We start from the raw sequence: 16,450 nt of genomic DNA, 5'->3' as shown, positions 1-16,450 counted from the left end.
TTTTCTTCTTTGCTTTTGCTTTATTTATTTATTGCAAGGCGTCTGAAAACTCTGCTTGAAAACTAGATGCATGTCGAAATACAAGCCATACCTAATTTTAACTTAATCTCATAAAATATTAGTTTAATCAGGTTCTGCAGAAGGAATTTCAATGTAATTTATGTTAACTAAATTATGGAGTTAGTTTTATTGTTTGGATTATGAATGTTGCACATTGCCAGGCAACTATTAGAGTTTTATTTAAATACTGTCAGAACATCCGAGACTTGGTTTTAGGAAAATATCATAATCTAGCTAGAATATCTGTGTTTCGAATTAGAGTTTATTTAAATTGTTCTTGATAGAGCCACGAAGACCTTAGAGGGAAAAAACAACAAAAAAACAACACACAGTTAATGGTCATGCCTCCTGTACTTTGACTTGAGCGCATCACATGATTTACCCTGGGAGAAAACCGTTATAGCCAGAGAATAAATGAGCTTATTGAGACGGGAAGAGCCGAGCGGAGGATGTGGCTTTTTGTGATGCAGCCCGCGCAGAACATTTCCCTGAGAGTTTACATGAGGCTAACCGTCCCAGCCGTTCCTGCCTCTCAGCCTGTCAGCAGGGCCTGACAGGCGATGACATCATCATCATCATCATCATCATCATCATCATCATCATCATCATCATCATCATCATCATCATCATCATCATCAGGCCTGCTGCTGAGCAGGAGTTACAGTGGAAACAATGAAAACGTCTCAGTCGGTGAAAAGCATCAGGCAGTCCGTCACAGGGCTGTTCATTTAGTTTGTAAAAGAAGAAAAAAACAAAAACAATACATGATTAGTTTAGTAGTCGGCAATGGGTTTAGATGGAAGTCATTTATAGGTGGGATTTCGTCACAGTTTTTTTTTTTATTTGCTTGAATTCACTGCAGGATTCCATTAATCATAAAGAATAAAACCTAAACCTCTCATTTTGCAAGAGGCTTTGTTTGGAGTCCAAATTGTCTTTTTAGTCTTTCAGTTCAGTTCCATGTTTCAATGACTTGTGTCTAGAAATCTCCTAAATTGTGTCGTTTTCTTCACATTTTTTCTTATTGTCTTCTCATTTAAATTTCACATTGAAAACTGGATCAACCCATATTTGATATTTTTCCCCACATCTCATCATTTCACTTCTCTCGTCTCTTCTTGTCGTTGAAATGCGACAACCACGTAGCAGTGGGTCATTAGGTGGAAGGGAGACGATACGTTGTTTTCAAAGAGCTCTGCAAATGCAAATTTAAATTTTGGATTTAAAACAAAAACTCAGGATGCTGTTTCAGTTGAGTTGGAAAATGTATAAAATTCTTTTAAATTAAATTTATTGACACTTATATAGTTATTTATTGGAATACTTATACTTAGTTGCAATAACATATTATTTTATTATTCCTTTAATTGCATTAAACTTTTATAATGTACTGAGTTCTGCTCCAGGACAAGGGCTTTTACAGACACCATCCACCAACTACAAATGTTAAAATAAAAAAATAATAAAAAAAGGGAAATTCAGGAAACACCGTGAAAACACATATTGTTGTGCTGACATCACCCAGGTAAGTTTTGTCATTTTTTATTCAGATTCTGTGCTTTTCGGATCATTTCCATCCAGCTCCTCCTGAGTCAACACTTTGTTAAACATCATTTTTGTCCAAAAGTCTTTTGGGTTGTTTCTCTACAACATTTGCAAATCTAGAGACAGTTTTCAGTGTGTCTCAGTGGCTCCTTCCAGAATCGTTCTGCTATATTTAGCTCCATTCATCTCTCATCGTCTTACCTGCGTGTGTAAAATAAAAGCGGGCCTGGCTACATGGCGGCACGGCGTTGCCGCCCACCATCTCAGGGGATGGGAATAGGACGTTCAGAGGGACACACATGGTCAGGTCTTTCATTTGTTTCATTTTAAGCCCGACCTGTCTGGTGCATTCTTTTTTTATTTTTTTTAATGCATTTTGATTGATTTGCTTCATAGAACAACTGAATTTATACTGAGATTAAATTAAACTCAATACTCAATTGACTAATTAGTTGCCATTTGAAAAAAAAAAAAAACAACAAAAAAACCATGTGTTGTTTTCACTCTGCTTAACAATTATCGACAACTCTGTGTTGATCCGTCTCATGGAAACCATTGAAGTTTGTAGCTGTGGTGTGGTTTGTTTTCAACACCAAAACACGGGAAGTGAAAAGTGAGAGGAGGAAAAACCATCAGGTGAGACGTGAACGGGGCTGAAGAGAGAACGTCGGGTTCCACCTCTCTTGTCTTTGTGTTTCTGCAGCATCCTGTTTGCTGACATCGAGGGCTTCACCAGTCTGGCGTCGCAGTGCACGGCTCAGGAGTTGGTGATGACGCTCAATGAGCTTTTCGCCCGCTTTGACAAGTTGGCAGCGGTAAGCGTCCGACGCATGCAAGCATGTCTAATTTTCAGGGATTGCAATGATGCTTGGGATCGCGTGCTTTTATTTATTTGTCTTTGAGAACTGTTGTTTTAGACGTTTTGAGTGCGAGGTCAGTGGTTGCTATGGAGCCTCACAGACACACAGGAAGACTAGAAATGTGCAGAGAAATAAGGTCATGTTGCATGTTCCCCACTTGGTCTGTGACCGGTCAGTCACAAACACGGAAACCCAGTTTGTAGTGGCCTGAACGTCAATAGTTTGTTCTTTTCTACTTTGTTTTTTTAAATTTTGTACGATTTATTTATTGTTGAGCAGATTAAAAAAAAAGAGAAAAAAAAAAAAGAAAAAAAGTCACACTAGGTTTATTTTACATTTTTAATTTGAATAAAATGTGGCGCCTGACTAGTTTCAACTTGACTATTGGTCCTCACTTTACACTACATATACACTACATAATCACACACACACACACACACACACACTCTCCCGTGAAGTCTCAGTTTGAGCTCAGTAAGACCGTCAACATCGGTAGTAGTAATTGTTTAGAAGAAAAGGGTTTTCTGGGTGATGGAGAAGTTTGATATGTTCTGAGTAAATGTCCTGCAGGTTAGTGAGGGACATTTTTGAGAACTTTTTTTTTTTTTAAACAACAAACTACCCTTTTTAGGGCCAGTTGGTCTTGCCTGGTGCAGTTCCACATCCAGTTGGTAATGTGCCTGCTTAGTTATGCTCTGAATGATTTGTGTAAAAAAAATAAAAAAAACTCTCTGCCTTTTGGGATGGAGCTTGAAGTCTGGTAATCGTCTGTGGATGGAAGCTGTTTTCTGGAGAATAATTCAGATGTTTTTTTTTTTTTTTTTTTGCTTGGGTAACCTTTTGATGGTTATTCTGACACCAGTCATCTCATCATTTTGGGAAATCAGTCTCACAGCTGCAGTGTCGTCAGCAAGCCGCAGAAAGAAGTTGAAATCTGAGGCGGCTTCGCCGTCATAGGGGTCAAAAGTCAACGGCAGAGGGCCGAGTACACAGCCCTACGGTCATCCGGTGCTGCGGCTGAGAGGGGTCCAGGTGTGGTGACCGACCAGAACCGCTTGTGGTTTTAATGTCCAGAACTGTGAGGCCCGTTGGGGCAGAGACCAGTCCAGCATCCAGTTCTCAAAGCTTAGAAATGAAAAGAAAAAAAAGGGAGAAATGTTTAAGTGTGGTTCAGATGTTGCTTAGGCAACCAGCCAAGACTGACTTTCAATGTTGTTGTTTGGGGACAGGTCAGATGGGGAAAACAAAGTCCAGCTTTTAATCTATTTCCTTCAGCTAAATAAGAACCATCGCCAGTAAAAGTAAAATTTATTTTTACGTTTTTTTTTTATAGAACCGGAAATCAGAACTTTAAAAACTTTCTTTGAACACCGATATTGAAGTTTCAGTAATTCTTCCAATTTGAATATGAATTTACTGAACTTGCAAAACATCCAAGAATCATAAAACAATTTTAAAATGACAACAAAAGGACCACATTTCTGACATAACGTATCATCCGTCAGTTTGGACGGCAAAGACTTGTTTGGCCAGGATATTAAGTCAAATTAAACTATTAAGGATTGTAGATAGAAGAAGTTGGAGTAAATAAAGATAAAAACTTTTGTAGATTGAAGTGACTTCCACTTTAGACGAGAACAATTGTGACACAGCAGCATAAAGGTGTTCAAATTAAAAATAATCCCTTCTTGGAGATGCTGTAGTTTCGTACATAAATAGCAACTTAATATTATCTTCACTGCCATTGCTGAAGCTTCCCAGTTATTAATATTTGCACCACAACCTTGCGAATACTGATGTATTTATCATTTATCCAGCGTCATCGTGTGTTGAGCTGATCCTTGGTTTCTGTCATTTGTTTATGGAAGGTGAAACGATCGGCTGCTGATCAATATTTATGAACTGAACAGGCATAATGCTGTCGTAAACCAGAAATGTTGCATCTGACACTTTTATCTCCATGCCAGATGTACCTTCTGTCTCTATGTGCACAAGCACACACACACCCACGCATACACACACACGCCCATTCTGTTCCTTACACAGTGGCTCCTTTTGTATTGTGGTCCCTGTGCTAAAAGGATACTCAGGTGGCTATCATGAGACATTATAGTCTCCCAAAGCCTTGGGATGCACATACACACACACACACACACTTTCACGCACACACACTGACTTATTAGATGTTGACTCACACATGAACTCCCAGCATGATATCTAGGCTGAGACCCATGGTTCTGTATTGTTCTTAATGGACTGCATTTGACATTTTTAAATCCTGCTTTTTGTCACTTACCATCTGTTTGTTAAACTCCTGAGCTCTATAGGTTGGCATGATAATCCAAGAATGCAGCTAATTAGCCTTAGATGTTGAGTCTTCATAACGAGTCAGCAAGACAACAAGCGTCTCCGATTCTGCCAGAGGAGGGACAGACACATTTCCACCCAGTAAAGATGCAATACAACGAAATACCGTATTTTCTGGACTATAAGTCCCACCTTCTTTCACGGTTTTGGGTGGTCCTGCGTTTTACGGTCCGTCAGAATGACTCAACGCATCACTGAGGTGCAAAGCTTGAACTCTTGGCACAAATATTACATTCCAAATAGTGACGTCGGTATCGCATGCCCTGGTGTTGTTGGGATGATTTTTTTTTTGTGCAGCTCTGATGCAACTTCTTCTGCTAGTGAATGAGATTCTGCACCACAGGCAAACAAAGAAGAACACATTCCTACCCAACAAAGCCTCCGCCGTTGTTTCTGCTAACTAGTAGCGCCGAATGTGAGCCATCTGTAAGAGTTGCTCACTCAGTTCAGACAGCGTTGAAGTCTTTTTACATTTTAGATTTTTTTTTATTTTTTTTTTATACTCAAAGCATCACAGTAAACCTAAATCTTCACTCAAAATACAGTATCACAAAAGTGAGTTTTGAATGGGGGCCTATAAGTGTTGCTTGAGGAACCCCAACTATCAACGTTACTGAGGTGAAGAATATAAACCTTTGCCACCCCCACAAAAAAATCTTTGTCTCAGATTTGCTCAGAGGCAGATGTATGATTTCTTCTTTCTTCTTTTATTATTTTCACATGATATAATGTGGCTCATACACTGTACTTTATTGCTTTTATGCTGGAATATTGGAAAAAAGGCCTTGAATTGAACACTGGATCACAGGATTTTGTGGCCATCTTTGTACAGTATTTAAAGCAAAATGGAGAGAACTTCCTTAACTTTTCACATAAGTTTGCTTCTCGGTTAACACCGTAATGTACGTTTCCTTTCTTGCTCCTGTGCTGTGCGGCAGGAGAACCACTGTCTGCGGATCAAGATCCTGGGCGACTGCTACTACTGCGTGTCTGGGCTCCCAGAGGCCAGAGCCGATCACGCCCACTGCTGCGTGGAGATGGGGCTGGACATGATCGAGGCCATCTCGTAAGTCTGGGAGCGGCGTTAATATAGCAGTTCGGGAAGCTGGACGCGCTAAAAAAAAAAAAAAAAAGTCTGGCAAACACGACTCACTGGTAAACCTCAGCAGCAGCGTTCACCGAGAGTACAGCTGGTACATTTAGACACGCTAACTGTGCAGGTTGTCGCTTTCTTGTTCCTTTTTTAGGCTGGTGCGGGAGGTGACCGGGGTGAACGTGAACATGCGAGTCGGCATCCACAGCGGCAGAGTGCACTGCGGGGTGCTGGGACTCAGGAAGTGGCAGTTTGACGTCTGGTCCAACGACGTCACGCTCGCAAATCAGATGGAAGCGGGAGGCAAGGCCGGGTTCGTCCACTGAGCTCCCGTCTCCGTTTTCACTTCCTAAACGTTCCCTCTGATAAGTGTGGAGGGTTAGCGGCGTAAGATTTACGTAACAGCCAGAGGGAGCGTTTAGAAAAGGAACGCTTTCATTTCAGGCGCATACACATCACAAAGGCCACCCTGAACTACCTGAACGGGGACTACGACGTGGAGCCGGGAGCAGGAGGAGAGAGAAACGCCTACTTGAAGAGGAGCAACATAGAAACCTACCTCATTGTGGGCTGCAGTCAGAAAAGGGTACGGCTTTCGTCGCTGAAGGAGAACTGAAATCATTTTTGTCTCATTTAAAGTTGAAAAGTTTATTTATTTATTTATTCATTTATTTATTTATTTATTTATTTATTTATTTATTTATTTATTTTTACAGTAAAATACCAAAAAGAAAAGTGGTAGAATTATTATTTTAGCAAAATGAAACATTCGTAAAGGGCCGGTTACACCAGAATGAATTGATAAAACAAATTTAAATGTTAGAATAGATAGTTGTCTCTCCAGGATTTTGTTATTGTTTTACTGTTTTGTTTTTTTTTTTAAATCAAAATGACAGATTTTATGATGCCTATTTAGAAATGTTTGTTAGGAATTTTTATATTTGCGCTAATGTATGATGTTAAATGTGACTTTTTATTACTCGTGGTATCCATTACAGACTATAACTCGACATCAAGTAAGGCTGAGGCAGCAGTCACTGAAACTCAATGTTTCTGAGTCATTTTGAGAAACCTTGCTTTAAAACCAGACAAAAAAATGTGGAGATTTGTTGAGATTTGAACTTTGCAGATTTGTGAAAAACTGGTGAGACTTATTGATGTAATTTGGAGTCTGGAGGGCCTTGAGTTTGACATGTGCATTATAGTAGCAGGTGACATTTCCAATAGAAAATATCAAACTAAAAATAAAGTGTTAAAAACATCCAACCTAAGTTTGCCTACTAAACTTTAGTTTGTAGTACAGTGGTAGCTTTGTGCATTGGTAAAAAAAATGCACCAACTTCACAAATTATTTTGTTGATCGATACCATTTTGCTTTTTGTCACTCTCTGTTTGTTGTGTATACACCTGATGGTGAGTAATAAATAAATAAATATACATATTTATATAAAGAAAAATTAATTTTGGTAAAAGTAACCGAGGGGGGAAAAGTATTTTCAAGTAGTTCATTTAGATTCATGCATTTTCAACAGTGTGTCAAAGTCTAAAGTTCTCCTAAAAATGAGAATTTTATGGTGTTATGGTGATTTTCCAAAGATAGAAAACAAGCAGTTGTTTTGTAAACTACCTTTCTACATCCTGTAGATTTTCCAACTACAAGTTTTGAACTTACTTATAGAAATGGTAAAACGCGGTGGTGGTAAAGCTGAACAGAGGTCGTTTAAAGAGACGAATACAGAGCGATTGGAAATATTGTCCTTATTCAGGCACAGACTTTTATGATGTCGGTTGAATCCAACTCAAAACTAAAGAAAGATAGGGCTAAAATTGAGCAATTATTTATAATATTTATCTTCTCCTTCCCACTACTTTAAAGTGCTAATTGACAGACGTCTCTTTGATAGCAAACAGTTCCAAGTTAATCCATCCATCCATCCGTCCATTTTCTGGTCACCCTTGTCCCTAATGGGGTCAGGAAGGTTGCTGGTTCCTATCCCCAGCTACGTTCGGGTTCACCCTGGACGGGTCGCCAGTCTGTCGCAGGTTCCAAGTTAATTTGCTCCCAGTATTGTCTGTAAGCTGAGTTTGTGCTCCACACCAGCTGTCTTTTCAGACAGGACCGAGTTCATCGCCGCCTCCCTGCTTGAGCCTCCTGTTTGTTTATTATATTTTTTTGATCAGCCTCCCCCGGCCGTATCACAAGCTGCGACTAAAGTTAGCAAGTCATGTGAAGATATATATTATTCTCATTCTGCAGCCTGTGGTTCAGGACAGGGGGAACTTTTTGAAGTCTAGCTTTTTCTTGCTTTTTGGTCAATTTTTATTTTATTCTTCTAGTTTTTACAAACACAGCTCAAAGCTGTTCAGCTCTGATATCACATGAGATAAAGAAAGCTGCCCAGGAAATTGCCTGAAACTGTTTAAAGCAGTTTTATTTATTATTATTATTTTTTGTATTTTAAAGGAATATAGGCAGAACCTTCATTCTGCAGTCATAAGAAGTGAAAATAAAACATTTCTTTTTGGGTCAGAACAAGTTATTTGTAAGTTGAATGTGGAATGTTTGGGCCCAAAATATTTTTACTAAGCTCAAGAAGTAAATGATTTGTACGATCACCACCACACTTCCTACACATGGCGCAAATTGTGAATTTCAGCCATTTTTAGTTTTATATTTAATGCCAATAAAATGTAAGCAGACCTAACAATGTGTCAAATGTGATCTTGAGAGCTAGCTTGGTTAAGAGAAAGCAAATATCTAAGAATATAAACGTCTCAAATTTTGGCTCCTCTACTGAGAAGAACAGATTCTGTATTGAAAATATGACGACATGCAGTTAAAAACAATAAGCAAAAATCAGCATTAAACGTTGTAAACGGAATCGATGCAGAAGCTCGTGAAATGAACCACTGAGCCGAATCGTCGTAGTCTGTCTGAGGCCAAGTTGTTACTTGAAGGCGACGTTCCTTTAAGGCAGCGGTGTCAAACTCATTTTGGTTTTGGGCCAAATCAGGATCATGACTGCTCTTAAAGGGCCGGTTGTGACAGAATGCTTTGATAAAACCTGATCGCAAACTGTTAAAATGTCAATGAGTCCTTAAAATTAAAAAATATTAATGAACATCTTTTCAGCCCCTCCAGGGTTTTGTGATTCTTTTTGTGATTTTCTACAATAAAACAATAAGTACTAATAATACTAATTTAAGAAGATATTTGCACTTATTAATAATGGTAAATGTGACTTTTTACTCGCGGTATAGATACCGGACTATAATCTGACACCAGTTAAGGCTGAGGCAACTGTTTAGTACAAGTAAGTAAATTTTTGACAATTTGGGAAAATAATCTTCAATAAGCTCCCAATTATTAGCGCAAAAACTGCAGGGATTTGTGTGAATTTCCACGATTAATTCTCAAGAAACTGCATGGACTGATATAACTTGGCAGTAAAAACTGCACTGATTTGATCGATAACATAATATTTAAGCACACTTAGTGATTAGTCTAGAAATTGGAGAGCCACATAAAAAGTTATGGCCCTCGAGTTCGACACATGCTTCAAGGTTTCATGGCCTTCATTCGTTTCGTGCGTTAACCTCTGCGTCCTTTTGCTCCACAGAAAGAGGAAAAGGCGATGATTGCCAAAATGAGTCGACAGAGGACCAACTCCGTCACCCACAACAGCGGCCACTGGGCTGACCGTGCCTTCCACAACCACATCTCTAAGGAGATGAAGAGGATGGTGAGCAAAATCAACGTTGTTGGACCGTTTGGGTTGCCTGGTTGTGGTAATTTAGTCATTAGAGGGCCACAGCCAGGTGACTCTCCTACCAGCAGCTCGTCTCAGGGCCTCACTTGGCGGTGAAGCGACCGTAATCCTTTGATCTCCGTTGCTGAGGCGCGGCGGGGACGGCCCTTCACGGCACACCTAGCCCCGGCAGTGAGAGGCTCTCAGCGGCACTCAGGAAGGGGGACGGAGGGGCGGCAGGGGAGGGAGGACCGGCAGTGAGACGTGCTGCGGTGCAGGGATGCGAACTCACAGTGAGTCTCACTGAGGTTCGGGTTTCATTCATGCGCTGTAGGCCTGAGAACGGGAGCATTTCTACACAGCAAGTTCAGAGACCATGATGTGAAGGGCGGGTGCAGGTAGCCTTACGCCCAGGGGGCGGAGCCAGGGTGGCACTGCCCTCTCCTGACATCTGATTGGCCCACCTCCCCCTGACGACTGACTTGTAACAACACCAAGTTTATTCCTATACAGTATTTTGAATCATTGCAAGCCATCACAGTAAGCAAAGAAAAAATAAAAACCCAATAAAAATATGAAAAGAAAATGTATAAAAATATATATAAGGCCATGTGATAACATATATAAATAGATTTATATGAACCCTGCCTGCAGTATCCTCTGCTGGATGTTCCTCTTGTGCTGCGCTGCAACTCTAACGTTAAAGCTCACTTCATACCAGGTGATGGAAAAACACCAATAACCTATTTACTGTCCTCTGCAAAAAAAAAAAGACTGAAAAACAACTGAAGAAGGGAGAGGGGGGCGAAAATGTTTGTAGTTTGGAACAGAGATTGCGCTACACTTTTTCATTGTCTATCAAATGATAAGTTAATTGCATTTTACTTTAATTGCATTTTATTTCCATTATGCAGTCATCAACCTTTTCTCTGCAGTAAGAAGGTTTTTAAATCAGGTAACATTTCACCAATTGAAGTGATTGAAATCCACCTAGACTCTGATCGTTACCTGATCGCTCACTCGCTCTGGATCAGCTGCACTGGACGCTCCAAAGCTTCCGGTCCACTAAAACGTCCAGATCAGAAATTATATTCGGACAGAAATTGTTATAGCCTAATGTTAATATGATTATAATTTAACTGGTAAGAATGGTACATGACCGATTTATTTAATGTAAATACACATATATATACATATATATATGCACACTCACACATATTTCTCATTTGTGGCCCTGTAAGATAGCCCTGGCCCCACTTTGGCCCCCCAAATTTAAAGGTCTAGCTCCGCCACTGCTTACGCTGGTTTGTCTGTTTTAAATCTGTCATTCATTCTTTTGTAGAATCTAAAAATGAAATAATTTTAAAGCTTCCTTTGCTCTGTTTTTTTACCGTTCGAGACTGGCTCGTTTAGAGAGATAAAGATTTAAATGAGCTTTTTGAACATTATACTTTCAACAAAAGCAAAGACTTTTGAGACTCCGGTTATGCACTCGAATCAGTACTACAATAACCCTCAACTCTCCAATTCGAACCTCCATATCATCGACAGAATAGAGCCGTCTCAAACAACACCAGTCCTTTTTCATCCTCAAAGGTCCACTTAACGTTCTCCAGTGAAATAGTGAGTCCACAGCAATTCTTATGTCCGCCATCCAACATAATCAGACTCTAGAAAAACCTTCAAAGTTTCCTCCAGATGCGTCAATTTCTCACAAGGTTTTCATCCATCAGTATAACAAGCAGCTCTATGTACTTTTTGACGCACAAATGTTTTTGTTTGTTGTGCGAGTTCAGGTATAAGATATGCTACCAAAAAAAAAAAAATAAATCAGAAAAAAACTTTTGCATGCTCTTTGTGCTTTGGGTGAAAGTTGCAGGAGATTAAAGGTGCTTAAAGAAATAAGATTCTCCCCTAATGAGGCATATTGATGAGGATGAGGCGTTCGGAGACGAAGAAGGATTCTGGGATTTTATCCGTGGATTTAATACGTTGCCATGGGATACGCAGGAGGCTAGTTAGCAGTCTGGGTGCAAGAGGTAGAGTGGGTTGTGTTCTTATACAAACAGACGGGACGGAGTGGAAAAACCAAAAAGAGGGAAATGGCGCCACCTGCTGAATGCCCATTGACTGAAAGTCGTTCAGAGTCGTCTTTATACCCTTTATACGTTCATTTAGTAACAAGTAATGACTGGTTTTCTTTTACAGTTACTTGAAATGAGTTTGTTTGTGTCGTCACTTTTACCCATGAGTTATTCTTTAATGTGAGCCTGGCATAATTTTTCCTGTTCTCATTCACCGCCAGCCTTTCTGTTGTTAACAAGAGGAGCAGAGAGGCAGAAAGTAAAGCTGAGCAACCGACCAGAATGCTTTTATCATCATGAGAACAAAAATAATTTAATAAGTAAAATAAAATGATAGTATCCACGCAGAGGTTTCAAGAAGTGACGTTTATACATCAAACCTCAAGGGGGGGCTAGAGACGCACTGGTTTTCCAGTTAAAATTAAAATGGCAGACATGAAGTGAGGTTCTGTATTATGGCGATTATTCATTTTTGACTCTGTTTCTAGATTAATGTTAGCTGGTGTTAGCCTGATTGATGCTAACCTGCTACTTGTGTGAATTGTAGGAGAGTAAAATAAAAAAGATCCATCAGTGAAGCTGTGCTGGCCTGTGATCACGTCTTTAAATGTATTTCTATATTTTCCACATTCTTCACAAACATAATGACTGATAGCTATGTAACCGTACTAACACCTGGCTAATAACGTGTTTTTTTTTTTGAGAACTTTTGTTTTTATGAAGACCTTTTATTCATTAAACACAATTTGACTAAAATATCTTGCGTCTCATGTCACCTTTACTGTGTAATCCTGACAGCTTTCCACCCACAGGAAACATTTTTAGTTTTTTTTCTCTCTCGTTGCCTCAAACTGATCATTAATAATAATAATAATAATAATAATAATAATACCACGTTCGCAGCTGATTGTTATTGTTAGGTCCAACAACGTTGCGATCAACTGCTACATGTGTTTAAGTCATGCAACAGCTGCTACGTGTAAAATATTAACCGTCATCATTTTGTCAAAGACGACATCAGTATTTTAAAGTCCTTCTCACTTTGTAACTGTATAAATTATTTCTGTAACTCCATTGACTTGGTAAAGTACATTATATAGATTAGTCACACAAACTCATGTTTTCAAGCCTTTACTTCTGTTAGTTATAATTTTCCACTTACAGCTAATGAAAACACGACAATTACGATTTGGATATTGCATAAGAACAAAACTTATTTTGATAAATAATTAAAGGAACGGTATCAATAAAATGTATGTTTGCTCGAAGGTTGTAATTTTCGTAAAGGACTTTTCATTCGGACAAATGAGCCTCAGTGGGACATGTATCCTCATTTTCTAAATGACTGTGTTTTAGATAATGGTTCAGAATGACTTACTCAAAGCCAAAAAAAACGTGGCGTCTCTTGGCTTTATAAATAAGTCAAGAAGTACTCAAGTTAATAGTTTATTTTTTCTTCTTTTATGTTCCTGTTTTTCAGGGCTTTGAGGATCCCAAAGACAAGTGAGTACCAACGCCGTCATCCAACGCAGTACCGGTCACATTTATTGGTTCTCCTGGTCAGAACGACGTTAAAATTGGGCAAATCTGCCGATTCGTTTCTGAAATCTTTTGAAAAATGCTGACCTTCGATTTGAGTGCAGTTGTTCCGACAGGTGGAGATGATTGTTGTTGTTTTTTTTTTTGTTTGTTTGTTTTTTTTATTCACTGTGTAAAAGTGCCTCCAATACTGGCTGTTTACACAACATTACATTCTCCGCCCACTGAAGAAATGTCAATTCTTTGCTTTTTTTTTTCTAACCCTCTCGTGTTGCTTTGCCCTTACAAAAAAATCCCATGCAAATTTTACATGCGAATGAAGTGAATCACATGTGAAAGCACATGAATACGTGTGATTTTGGAACGTTTCGTGGTAAAATCACATGTGATCACATGTGATTTTCATGGGATTTTTTTGTAAGGGTGTCCATATCTCTACCAAATCCATTGATGACCCGTTTATTTTAGTTCTCAGGCCGATGATGTCACAAATCTCCACCACACTCAGTGGATGTTTGGTCAAATTACTTGTCGGTGTCTGTCTCACCTAACCAAAGCAAATGGCTCCAGATGAAGTCCAAGCAAAGCTTAGCAAACGTAACATGCTTATGTTTGTGATGGTAGGATGTTTTCAGCCTCATTCCCAAAATCGTAGTTTAAAACAAAAAAAAATAATTATGGAGTGTTGTTGATCTTTGAAGCTCGATATTCAATTATGTTTGGACAATATCAGCTCGCTAGTCAGAAATTCCTCTAATGTATCGACTCTCTTTCAATAAAAACCGTTGCTTTCGTGGTTTTTCAAACTTTTGAGTATTTGTACTCAAATTCACCGTATATTTCTTTCCTAAAGTTGGATTCTTTGGCTATTGCAAAAGAGTTCATTTCGAGGCTCTCTCCAGAGTTTCACCAGCAAATGCATTCCCAGCTGTGGTCCTGAATCCTTCTGTTCTACCACAGCTTCATTTTCAGACGAACGTCAAACTCCGATTGGGTTCCAGAGATCCGGCTTGTGGCTTGAACTTAACCTACAAACGTAATTTTGTAGTTTTGGACTGAGAGCACTTTGCTGGTGCAGGTTTTCTTTTGTTCTTGGTTCTGTGTGTGGTACTAGACTAGGAGTCATCGCTGAAACTATAAAGCCAGACTCGGTCATCTGGTGTCCTTGGGCTGCTATTATTCATCTTTTCTCCCTGTGACAGACAGAAAAGATGCTTCCTTGGAGGGCGACGGCTCTTCTAAATGGCATTGTTTGCAGTTTTCACAAAGTTTCTGTTTCACGTAGCCAAATTCATTTTCATAAGCGCAAGACGCCGGAGTCTTACCTCGGATATCGTCATTCACAGTCTACCTGCTCAGTAACGTTCTGCAGTGATGCAGCGCCAACCGTTTCAACCAGAGAATAAAGAGGAAAAAAAAACTTTTAAAGAAGCCATTCTGTCCTTGTTCTTCCAAACCTTTGTTTTTTGTTTTTCTTAGTGTTTTTCCTTCAATTAAGCTTGGTATAATTCTTAGTTTAGTTTGTAAGTCATGCCAGGTTGAGGGATTTGTTTTAGGGTAAGACATTCAGAGATAAACCTGAATGTTTATCTCTCTGTTATTACACTGTGTAATAACCCAGTGTAATGTTTGTAATGTGATGACAGTGGTATTACACTTATAATAACACTGTAACAGTGTAATAACCCTGTGTAATGTTTGTGATGTGATTACTGTGTAACAGTATTACTACACTGTAATAACAGGGTAATAACAGAAACTGCTTATCTTAAAGGGACAGTTTTATGTTTTTTAAGTTACCTCCAGTTGTTATAAAAACACTTCAATATTTCATTTCTAATTAAACTGGATCAAACTGATTTTAATTTTTTTTAATTATTAAGATGCATTTTACCTTTTTTTCTGCTGCATATCTAATCAGTGAACTGGAAAGTAATAAACCACGCAGAGAAATTCTCGCAATCCTGAGTGGGGTGATAAGTCCTTTTGTTTTGGTCAGATAAAATTAAAACGAGGACAAACTTTTTTCTGCCCTCTCCCCCCCACTTTGTCCTCAGAAGTAAATGTCACTCCGTCTCATCTTGTTTTTATTCAGGCATTTTATTTTCAGGAACACGCAAGAAAACCTGAACCCGGAGGACGAGGTGGACGAGTTCCTGGGCCGGGCCATCGACGCGCGCAGCATCGACCGCCTGCGCTCCGAACACGTCAAAAAGTTCCTGCTCACCTTCAGAGAGCCCGACCTGGAAAAAAAGGTTGGGCTGCACACAAGCACGCTGCCGGGAGCATCAACGGATAAGCAGTTGTGACAGGCACAGCAAAAAAAAGAAAGAAAAAAAAGAAAAAGGAAACAAAATAGCTTTCTCCTTTCTGTGCCTGGAGGACGTCAAAGAAAAGGGGAAAACACAGAAACGGCAGGTTACGTTTGGAAGTAGAGTACTGAAAGTCAAAGTAGGAACACGGCTTCAAACTGCATCTAGACTAAACATGTTACTGATCCACAGGTTGACTGTTTCTGCTGCTGTGTGAAATACAAACACTGTTATTCTCATCTCAGCCACAAAGGCTTACAATGCTACTACTAATAACAATAATTTAATGAAAACAATTTGAGAACTAAAGAAAGTACAAAAAAACCAAATAATCATCAACAAGAAAATGTAAACAATTTAAATAGATCAGAATGAAATAGATTCAATTGAAATGCATTTAAAGCCTTTCAGAGACAAAATATTAGCTGTTCAAAATGTCAAATTTTATTGTTAAGTCCCATTACAGTTAAGGACTACTAAATCAATAGCTAACTCGCATCACTTAAACATTTGCAGCTTGACTCATAAGGCTAAAGAAGTGGGTATTTACCTATTAATTATTGATTGTGTCCATTGACATTTTTTGGGAACGTATTTATGTTTTTCCTTGAAGGACGGAGTCTAACTCCATTTGTTGTCCTTCCCTGTTTCCAGTACTCCAGGCAGGTGGACACCAGGTTCGGGGCGTACGTGGCCTGTGCCACCCTCGTCTTTTTCTTCATCTGCTTCATCCAGATCGTCATTGTGCCGACGTGAGTCACACTGACAGACGCTCAGACCCTGGCCCGCATGCAGGAGCAGGAAGTGGAAGGGAAATGTTTGGTTGGAAAATGTGTCAAAT

General features: G+C 39.3%; 1 protein-coding gene across 2 annotated transcripts in view; it reads left to right on the top strand.

The window, feature by feature from the left end:
• Positions 1-16,450, top strand: part of adcy5 (adenylate cyclase 5) — a 77,036-nt gene that overhangs the window by 45,165 nt on the left and 15,421 nt on the right. Inside the window, exons 4-11 of one of the 2 annotated variants that reach the window (XM_044132815.1) lie at positions 2,309-2,420; positions 5,771-5,898; positions 6,080-6,238; positions 6,370-6,511; positions 9,546-9,668; positions 13,239-13,261; positions 15,408-15,552; positions 16,264-16,361. In XM_044132815.1, coding sequence (XP_043988750.1) covers positions 2,309-2,420; positions 5,771-5,898; positions 6,080-6,238; positions 6,370-6,511; positions 9,546-9,668; positions 13,239-13,261; positions 15,408-15,552; positions 16,264-16,361 — 930 coding nt within the window. Of the gene's footprint in view, positions 1-2,308; positions 2,421-5,770; positions 5,899-6,079; positions 6,239-6,369; positions 6,512-9,545; positions 9,669-13,238; positions 13,262-15,392; positions 15,553-16,263; positions 16,362-16,450 lie in introns of both variants that reach the window. The other variant, XM_044132814.1, reaches the window with a different exon arrangement.

Source organism: Gambusia affinis, linkage group LG11, assembly GCF_019740435.1.
Source record: "Gambusia affinis linkage group LG11, SWU_Gaff_1.0, whole genome shotgun sequence".
Taxonomy (NCBI): Eukaryota; Metazoa; Chordata; class Actinopteri; order Cyprinodontiformes; family Poeciliidae; genus Gambusia; species Gambusia affinis.
This window is presented reverse-complemented; position numbering and strand designations above follow the sequence as displayed.